Source organism: Aulonocara stuartgranti (assembly GCF_965226115.1).
Source record: "Aulonocara stuartgranti genome assembly, chromosome: 10".
Lineage (NCBI taxonomy): Eukaryota > Metazoa > Chordata > Actinopteri > Cichliformes > Cichlidae > Aulonocara > Aulonocara stuartgranti.
This window is the reverse complement of record NC_138946.1, coordinates 27110622-27120994: the sequence shown is the minus strand read 5'-3', so window position 1 is coordinate 27120994 and position 10373 is coordinate 27110622. Positions and strand designations below refer to the sequence as shown.

At 41.5% G+C, this 10373-nt stretch overlaps 2 protein-coding genes across 2 annotated transcripts in view; one reads left to right on the top strand and one right to left on the bottom strand.

Annotated features, from left to right (window-relative positions):
* Nucleotides 1-207: 207 nt before the first annotated feature.
* The window catches only part of mtmr4 (myotubularin related protein 4), a 53871-nt gene continuing 43705 nt past the window's right edge, over nt 208-10373 (top strand). The window contains exon 1 of the mRNA XM_082548588.1: nt 208-835. The gene's annotated coding sequence lies outside the window, so the exon portion shown is untranslated. The remainder of the gene's footprint in view (nt 836-10373) is intronic.
* On the bottom strand, nt 3857-9582 carry hpda (4-hydroxyphenylpyruvate dioxygenase a). Its single transcript, XM_082548605.1, has 14 exons — nt 9472-9582; nt 9222-9248; nt 8942-9004; nt 8525-8629; nt 8393-8435; nt 8210-8292; nt 6940-7029; nt 6738-6844; nt 6385-6462; nt 5951-6113; nt 5778-5849; nt 5545-5667; nt 5337-5453; nt 3857-4186 (listed from the first exon to the last, which is right to left on the bottom strand). The coding sequence occupies exons 1-14, from the start codon at nt 9472-9474 to the stop codon at nt 4073-4075; spliced, it is 1188 nt and encodes a 395-aa protein (XP_082404731.1). The 5' UTR covers nt 9475-9582; the 3' UTR covers nt 3857-4072.

The window sequence follows — 10373 nt, the reverse complement described above, 5'->3', positions numbered from 1 at the left end:
TGCAACTGTAACATTCCTGACTGCCCGACAGACGGTAGCCTTGGAAACGTGCTCAGCGTCACCAATATTATACAGAAAGCTCCCGTTTGCAAAAAACCGAAGTGCAATACAAATAATATGTACAGAACTGAGAGGATGTCCACGATGTGTCACATGAGCAATAGTAGGCCTGAGGATGTTATTCAAATGAATTATAGATTGTGCTGAAAAACGGTAACGTTCACACAGGAAATCATCAGGAAATGATAAAATGTCCAAACGCGCTCTAATCACTCTCTCCTGGCGGAGAGCTCTGCGGAGAATTTGGGCTTCAACATCTACTGGCTCTTCAAGGAAGGGACACGCCATGTCTGACACTTCCTACAGTCAGGTTTCCGACACAGAGGCGGAGAAGGTCAGGGTTAGTTGAAGTAAACCTGCTAGGGAGCAGGTTAGCTTCACGGTAGAGCTGGGCGATAGAACGATAACGATATGTATCGCGATATAACTTTTACTCGATAGAGAAATTAAGCTATCGCGATAGACCTCACCGCTCTTGTCCTCTTAAAATAAAATAAAAATAATAATACAATTAAAAAAAGGTCAGCCAATCCAAATTAAGTAGCGCAGAGCCGAACCAATCACAGCCACAGCGTCACGTCGCGTGACTTGTTATGTACAGCACAAGTGCCAAGCCGCAAGTGTGTTTGTTTGGGAAGCAGCCAGCGGGTAATGGAGGACATGAGTGTGCCGACTAGAAAAATCAACCGAGCGTGACCGAAGAGAAAACAGATAATGGTTCCAATGCCGGAGAGACTGTCGAACGGAAGAGCCATAGAAGTTCTGTAGTGTGAAGGTATTTCGGCTATTTCAAGTCTGACAAAAAACAGAGTAGCGTGCACTGTAAATTGTGCCGAAAGCAAGTCTGGAAATACAATAAACTGGTGCATGCGTCACACTGTGCGCCACGTTATTGTTTCGGTGAAATGAATTTCTACAATACTGTTACTGTTAATTCTACTCTCTGCAGTGTTTAAATGCTTACATATACACACAGTTACTGTCCGTCCACACATACGACTCGGTTCTGCTTCTATGCCGCAGCTTTGTTTACTTTTTCCCACCGAGGCTTCTAGACTTCTGATTGGCCAACATTTCTGCACGGTTAGGAATCTAGCGCCACCTGCTGCTTTGGCATGTTCATAGCAGCGTTTTCCTTCATTTCTGCCTTTATGTGTGGACGGGATTATTTTTTAAAACGAAAACGGAAAATCTCCGTTTTCAAAAATACCCGTGTACGTGTGGACGTAGCCTCAGTCTCTGACTGGAAGCGCTAATTCGTCATTCGGCTTTTGTCAGACTAAAGTAACTGTTAAAACTGTTTGAAAAGCTAAGCTATACAACAAGGAGAGATCGAGAATTTCCTTTTAGTTCTCAGTTTATTTGATATTGACAAAAGTTAGTCAGTTTTGTCTGTTCTTCTGTAAAACAAACTAAGATTTATTTTTAGAATTAATATTTTGTTTCTAAGTGGAATTGACAATTTAGTCTGTTTCGTTTGTTCTATTTTGAAACTTAAACGCTTTAGCGGCTGCCTTTTGTGTAGTTTGCAATATTTGCCTTTATTTATCTGAAAAAGTCTCATGTTCCTTAAGTACATCTACCCTGTTGAACTTATTATGGGAAATAAATATTTAAATAAAAACAAGCTGCTGATTATTTCACATTTTACTTGTGAGCAACGGCACATTTAAATCTTACAAATATAGTTATTTGGCTTATATCGTGATAGATATCGTTATCGCCTGAAATGGAAAAAAAAAAAAACATATCGTGATATGAAAAAATCTCATATCGCCCAGCTCTACTTCACGGAGTGTGTCGTCATAGTAACTCACTCAGAATTAATCTAAACTCGCTTTGTGAAACCGAAAACCCAGAGTTTTCGTTAACTCAGGGTATACTTACTCAGAGTTTGCACTAAACCGGCTTCCTGAAATAGGGCCCCGGTCCCACATCTTTGTGTTCCCTTCCCTGTTGCCATGTCTTGTGTTAAGTTCGTGTCTGTGCATACCTGTTGTACTTCCTGTTTTTATTCTGAAGGTTTCTGTCTCATGAGAGTGTTCTCAGCTTTACGTCTGTGTCTCGTCAGCCCTGATTTCTCCCAGGTTTGTTCCCCTCCTGTCTCCCATCCTACGATTAGACCTGTGAATATTTAAGCCCTGTGTGTTCTCCTGCTTGTTGCTGGTTCATCTATCCAGAGTCGTACGTAGTGAGGAGGTAAAATTATTAACAAGATGATCAACCTCTGTTGGAGTAGCGTTCAGGTAGCTGCTCTGCTCTGTGTTGGTACAGGGCATTGAAGATGATAACAGTGGCTGGATTATATTCTTAAATTTAGTTACAGCGCTTTCAGAAAGACATCTACTGTGATGAAGTCTACTCCCCACTGCTGTGTAATCATTATCGTAAATGTAAATGTTATCAGGAAATGATCTGACAGGAGAGGGTTTTCAGGAAACACTGTTAAATGTTCAGTTTCTATGCCATATTTTAAAAAAAGATCTAGAGTGTGGTTAAAGTGGTGGGTGGGTTATTTTACATTTTAAGAGAAGCCAATTGAGTCTAATAACAGATTAAATGCCATGTTGAGGCTGTCACTTTTTTGCATCTACATGAGTGTTAAAATCATGACAATAATTATTTTATCTGAGCTGAGCACTAAATCAGATAAAAAGTCTGAGAAATCAGACAGAAACTCTGTGTAAGGCCCAGGTGAACGATAGATGTTAACAAGTAAGACTGGTTTCTGAGTTTTACAGCTGGGGTGGACAAGGCTAAGCATCAGGCTTTCAAATGAACTAAAAGTATTGGTCTTTCGTTGATTAATAGGCTGGTGTGAAAAATTGCTGCCACACCGTCCCCTCTGCCTATGCCTCGAGATTTCTGGTAGTTAGAATGAGTCGGGGGTGTTGATTCATTTAAACTAACATAATCATCCAGCTGCAACCAGTTTTCTGTAAGGCAAAGTAAATTGATTTGTTGATCAATTATTAAGTCATGTACTAACAGAGACTTGGAGGAGAGAGACCTAATGTTTAATAATCCACATTTCACTGTTTTACTCTTTGGTTCAGATGTGGATACTGTATTGTTCTTTCTTTGTGATCTTTTTTTTTTTTTATGTTTAAGTTGTTTGTTGCTGGTTTTTAGTTTGTTTTTTTGTCTGTTTGGGAACTGACACAGTCTCTATGGACATGGGGTTTGGGGGGGGGTGTAACAGGAGGAGAGAAGCTGCAGAGAGGCGTGTAAGACTGCAGCTAGTAGTACTGTTGTGTCACCTTGAAAAGCAATCTGCATAAAGCCTAAAGTGTAAGAAGGACATATGATCAATCCTGGATAATGCTTTTAGTTTTTAGAGGGATTGCATGCTACTACACGCTCAGCTGGCTCTTTGGCCTCTTTTCCACTCTTTGTGCAAAGAAGATATGAAATGAAAAATTCATATCCCACATATTATAGTATAAATAATGTGTGCAATTGTTCCTTTGGTACTGTTGTCTGGTTATTTCTCTCTGCCTCACTATACTAAATCACACTTTAAGTTTATTTGGAGCAAAACAGAGAATTTTTTTTTTTTAATTTATGTACATATCACGGTGATGTTTGATTATATTTCTTTTGAATTTCTGTAGTAATAGTGGTGTGTCATACAACCATAGTACCTACACACATAACTGTCTCCTGGCTGTGGTTCAGCATGAAGATGTGAGCATGTCAGTCTTCACAGCTAACCCTCCACAATAAAGCATAGCAGTGTCAGACTATTCCTTTAATATTTGAACCTCTATTTACAAACCACATATGCCAGCCCACATGAACATTTGTTTCTTTATTTAGCCAAACACCGTGCAATCTCCTGACAGCTAAAAGCATATCTGATAACACTCTCAGCTTGTCACACTCAGATATTCAACACTGCGTAAGTGTTTGCCGTGCTGCAGTCGTGGTGGGTGTTGTCGACCGCCTCTGAAACGTACAGCCGAGTAGATAAGAGTCCCAGTGTGGCTTGGCAGCATCAGACGTCAGCGGATCAGTAGAAGGCTTCAGCCTGCCCTTTGGGTGTCAGCACAGTGAGGTTGCCCCTGGCGTCTTGGTCATTCTCAATAGCCTCAAAGAGAGACTTGAAGTTTCCTGCCCCAAAGCCCTGGTGAAAGAACAGACACACACAGATGGCTAATTACCCAAAGATCTACCTTCTTCTGTGTCATTTGTTATGGCTCTAGGGATCTTCTCTCAGACAACGTTCAGGGTGTTTAACGCTTTGATGTTGGATCACTAATGGTACATAAATATCCTCCCAAGGTTCAAACATCTCCTCTGTGACAGCAAGCTGCGCTCACCGGGCGCTCGCAAATTAATCATGTAAATATTTTCACAGGTAACCCAAAAAACAAAGATCAAGTGTTGGTGGTTCCTCTGAGAAATTCTTTGCTGTGGTTCAGATGCAGTTTCTCACTTTCATGCATTGTATCCACATCTGTAGACACCGGAGAGTGACAAGATGAGCGTGTTCTGACAAGCAGAACGGGCGCCGAGTGTTATGAATTGAGTGCCACAGGGTGCAACCCAATCCAGAGATCCCCCTCGCTGTGAAGCAGTGAGCCTTTTAATCTGCATCTGTGACAGATTTACTGAGCTTTTACAAGTACACTGCTCTTGTAGCATTCATGCTGGGTGGGAGCTGTAAACAGGTGTTCTTCCTCAGGTTCTTGAAGGTGGCAGAGGCGTGAAACAGAGCCCTAGGCCTGTAAATCCCACCAGTAAAGGCTAGATTACCTACGCATACTGGGCACAGTGGGCAACTGTCCCAAAGGTCTGGTCCCTTCAAAAGCCATATTTCTATTCAGTAAAAACTTTATCAGAAGTTTGCAGCATTCAAAAACTGCATCACCTGAGAGAGAATTGTCAACATGTGGTTTCAGTGGTTTTAAATGTGTTTTATGTGTTATAATCACATCACTTCCATCTTTTGATATAATTACCACGCAATAACTCTTTGAAAATAGATTATTTACATCATAAAATGTCCCAAAAATAGTCTAAAGGACTATTTTTTAAATATTCAAAAAGTCAATAACCAAAAAGTGCCATAATGAAGCAAAACTTTTTGAAGTAAACCGTGAATTCGGTCCAAAAATACGTATTAGTCAGGGTTAAGTTGTGCCCAACTAAAATATTTGCCCTCCATACTGATGGGGTTAATACAGGTGTGATATGAGAGGCCTTAGATATAGCAAAGCCCTACTCTCTGTTTATACAAGTTATACCAGTAGACTGCCTAACTGGTCACTTACAAAGTGGTTATGTCTCTGAATGACCTCCAGGAAAAGTGTTGGTCTGTCCTGCACAGGCTTGGTAAAGATTTGAAGGAGGTAGCCCTTGTCATCAAAATCCACTAAGATTTTTAATTCCTTAAAAAGAAAAACAAAAGATCTTTTAGATTTAAAGACACAAAGAAAAAAGAACAAAAAAAAAATCAGCCATGCCAAAAGCAGTCCTCACCTGTAAACGGTCGAGGTCTTCAATTACTTTGATTTTGGCAGTTTTGAGATTCTTCCTCAGGGTGTCGTAATATGTGTCAGGTGCTGAGAGGAACTCCATCCCTCGGGCGCGCAGGTTCACTATCTATTTAGTGACAAGAACAGAGGGAGAAAAAAAGACGAATCTAAAACAGGCCCTGCAAGCATGAAGCTTCAAAATAGCCTGGAGTTTTCCTGCTAATTACACAGACTCACAGATTCAATAATGTTCGATGTGTTGAGGGCGATGTGCTGAACACCTGGCCCCCCGTTGTAGTCCACGTATTCCTGTGAGGACACAACACAGGACATCACACACACACATTTTTGTATCAGACCCCTCGGGCTGCTGGGATCCATGTCACAGAGCAAACCTCTGAAAGCCTCACCTGGATCTGCGACTTCTTTTTCCCCGTGGCAGGTTCGTTGATTGGCATCTTAATGGTCTCTTCGTAGTTTGTGACAACTATAGACCTCAGCGCGCTGTACTGTGTGTGGATCTGCTTGTCATCGATTGACCAGAACCGGTGAAACATCAGACATTTCTGGTACCTAGAAATTCAGGAATACGAGCTAAGCAATACTAATCATTGGAGTTAAAAAGGAACTACATTTCCTCTTGTTCCTTCTTTCTTGGAGCAATCTTTGAATTTTGTGAAGAAGTCATTTTGTATGAGGGCTTGCTGTTTTGAATAAATGCACCAACATTTTCCAGCAACAGCGGTGGAGCGACTGCTTGTGGTGTTTGTTTACTTTGTCCTTTTGCCCTGTGTGTCTGCTGCACCCGCAGCGAGTGTACGTGCACTGGAGACAGGAGACCTACCAGTCTGAAATTGGCACCATTTGGTCATCTGGCTGGTTTCCCACAATGTGATCGATGAAGTTCAGACCTGTTGGTGGACTTTGAAAGAAAAGAAGAATAAGCAGTCAGGCTGCTTAATGATATACAGATGTGATCAAAATACACATAATCATGTTTTGTTGTGATTTTATGATAATCTTTTAGTCTATAATTCCACAGAAAAGGGAAAATATGTACTAAAATGTTATCAGGGACTGACAGTGGTGAAATCTAGATTCATCTTACTTCTTCCATGTGTATGCACAAAAAACACCAGAGGGAAAAAAAGGCACACAGGTTGTAGCAGATGAGGTGGTGTTGTGGGAGAGACTCACAGATTAGCTAACAGGGGATCTCTAAACAGAGGCTCTTTGTAGCTCGGCAGGAAAAGGCCCTTGTAGGGACTTAGGTACTCGATGAGTGTGTGTGTGGTATCTCCATACTGAGGACAAAACATTTGCACAGCATTATTATTGGCTTTCAGTTTCTTCAATGTATTTACACAGGGCTTTCTAATGTGAGTCACCCTTTATGTACCGTCTGAATCACTGCAAACTTGACCCTCCCATGGCTGTCCTGCTCCACCCAGGGCTCCTTGACGACCACAGCTCCTCGCTCCTTGGCCGTCTGTCATTGGAGAGATGTCAGGATGGGTGTAAGATAACGGGAGTTTGCAACAACTGTGTGTCTGTGGCTCCTGGAAGCCCTCCAGTGGCCAAAGGGAAAATATCTTCCTAAGAAGCTACAAAATGGTGGTTCAGAGAGCAAAGGCTGTTGATCCCTGCAGTAAGTAAATGGCCTGCATTTGTATAGCGCTTTTCTAGTCCCTAAGGACCCCAAAGCTTCACACTACATTCAGTCATTCACACACTGGCGATGGCAAGCTACATTGTAGCCACAGCTGCCCTGGGGCGCACTGACAGAGGCGAGGCTGCCGGACACTGGCGCCACCGGGCCCTCTGACCACCACCAGCAGGCAAACACGGGGTTAGTATCTTGCCCAAGGATACTTGGCGTGCAGCCAGGAGGCAGCCTGGGATCGAACCACAGACCTTCTGATTAGTGGCTGACCTGCTCTGCCACCTAAGCTACAGCCACCCTAAGTGCGCATTGATTCGGTATCTTTGCAGCCACCTGATAGTCCACACGGCAGTTTATGGCTTGCCTGACCTTGTCTGAGGTAAAGAGAGTTCACAGGAGCAGCTAAACCTCAAGGCTGCAGTAGGAGTTGTCACAACACTGGCCTGTTTACCCCAATTTCAACACACTCCTCACCCCATGTCAGTATATATAGTATGAGGTAAGAGGATTAAATCTCAGTCACAGAAGTGAGCTAATGTGAGCACAGTGGAGCTCTAATTATTTACTATCTCCTAGTATTATTAATATGAACCTCAGACAAACAGTGGATCAGTGCAGCTACTCTATATTACCCAACTTTTGTCAGGAATTTCCCAACTTTTGGCACAAGCATGTAAGTTTTTATCTTATCTTAGTCTGGATAAGCAGAGACTGAAACTAACAGATAAAAAATGAAACAAATCACTGTCTCTTTATGGCTAATGTTGGTTTACCGTGTAGAATTATCCACAATCGTGCACCACAACCAGTTGCACAGTTCAAGGGACACAGAAAAACACGGAAATTTAGAGTGTTGTGCGAAATTTCTGTGTTCTTCAGTTAAGCCAACTGGGACAGGGACTTTTTTAACCCCACAGTATCAAGAAGTTGTTTTTTTTTTTTAATTTTATTTTATTCTCACGCTAGAAAGATTTAAAGTTTACCTGAAAACAATCTGTCATCTTACCTTGAATAAGAAGTCACAGTCCTCCACTTGGAAGGCAATGTCTTTAACTCCGTCTCCATGTTTAACTAAGTGTTCTCCCATCTCTGGGGGGGCCAGAATATAAATGATTTATAAAGCAGAATATAAATCATACCGTCATGTCACCTTTTTTATAATCTTAAGTGATCTGATGAGAAAACCTGCCTTCATTTCCAGGATTCAGAGCAGATTCAAATGCAAATATAATCTGTGAGGAGAGCAGAGGAGTAGTTATGTTTTTGCACTGAGGGTGAGATCTTCTGCCAGGTTGAACACTGTGAACGTTACTGTTCGTACCTTATTCTGTCTGATGACATGTGACACCACCTCTCTGCTGCCAGTCTCCAAACCCTTGTAGGCCAGGGGCTCGAAGCCCAACTTATCACAGTAGAATGAGGCTGCCTGTGAAGTAACCACACTGTTACTCTGATGAAATCTAACGATGCGAGACGTACTGAAGCTAGGACATGCCACAGTGTGATGTGTAGTCTCACCTGTATGCTGAACAATAATCCACAATAAAACTGTTTTTACTGATTATTCTGTTTATTTATTTAATTAATTTGACATTTTATTTTTTTCGGTGCAACCAGCTCTCTGACCTGTATATGAGTCTGTACAGGCTCAAAGTCAGCTCACAGATGGATGATACGGTAAAGATTTGAATAACTAACAGTGAGCTTCTGGTCATGTGTAGAGGGTTTGGATACTGACCTGTTTGGCGTTGCCGACCCAGAAGGTGATATGATGGAACCTGATAAACCTTCCCCTTGCAGGCTAGCAAGTAAAAGCAGAACTCAAGATTGACATTGGAATGTGTGCAAATTCTTCAGGTGACAAGTAACACAGTAACCAGTTATAATGGGTAGTTGAAAAATAATTCTGGGATGGTTTATTTTTTCCTGCACCAATTAACCATCTGTGACTATTACGCAAAAACACAGTAGCACACATAACAAAACATCAGACACCACAGAGAAAATATTAATCTCACCTTCTCTCCTTTGTCTGTGTAGCTTGTCTAAGAAGAAGGAAAAGAGGAAAATCATAATAGCTTCATTAACACGCGGTCAGCAAAAACCTGCAGTCAACTGATCTCGTATTTCTAATGTGACTTAATTGGTTCTTATCTGCTGAAGAGGCCATTATCTCCACAATTACTCAGCTGTGGGAAGGCCCAGAGTCCCACAACTGACAGCATCTGCTCATTATAATTGGCTTTGATTATAGTCGAGTCTCCTTACCATACTGCGATTTCAGATGGGGCTTGGCTCGAGAAGAGAAAGATTGGAAATCAGGGCCAAGCCAAAAATGAGCAGATAAGTACTGACCTGATGACCAACTGTGATTGGTCCTTTGGGGTCTACACCCACCTGTCCACCTCCTCGCTTCCTGAAACTTCGGCAGCAGTGACCCAGGTTTTGGTGCCTCTCCTGTCATTTTTGTGTCTAATCAGTGTCCAGTCCTTAGTCGTGCAGTCGTCATAGAAACATAGACATAATAAACAAAGCCAGGGAAAACATTACAGACACAGATCTTTTTCTTGAAACTAAACTTACCACTTGCCACTGAAATAAACAAACAAACTTTTAAAAATGTATTATTTAACTGAGGCTGATGAAAAGCTAAAAAACAATCATAATGCATCCACAGTGTGCAGAACTGAACTGGGAGTTCTGCACTAAGCAAAGATGCGGTGTTGTTAAAGGTGAGGATAAAAAATATTCTGAATTTCTGAAAGCCCTCTGTGGTTTCTGACTTCCACCGCCAGAGGGAGCAATATTGCCGGACAAAATAAGCACTTACTGTAAGATTAGTGTGTGCCAGCTTGGATGTGATGTGATTTGAATTACTGTCTCCATACATTGTGCTAAGAGTCATACATTTACATGTTATACATTTACTGAAAACAGATTTTCACTCAGTTTTTTTATTTTTGCATTAAGGTATGTGGCAAATAAACCATCCCTTTAAACAAGCATATACTGTAGTGTTTATTTATCGATCTATTTATGTATTTATATATTTAGGGTGCTTGTAGTGTCTTGGGTGCTTCAGGATAACTGTGCAACTAACTAGTTGCATTGGTCGCATGATTAAAGGTTTTAAGTGTAAATTTAAAGGGTTGGTTGTTCACGCTACAAAT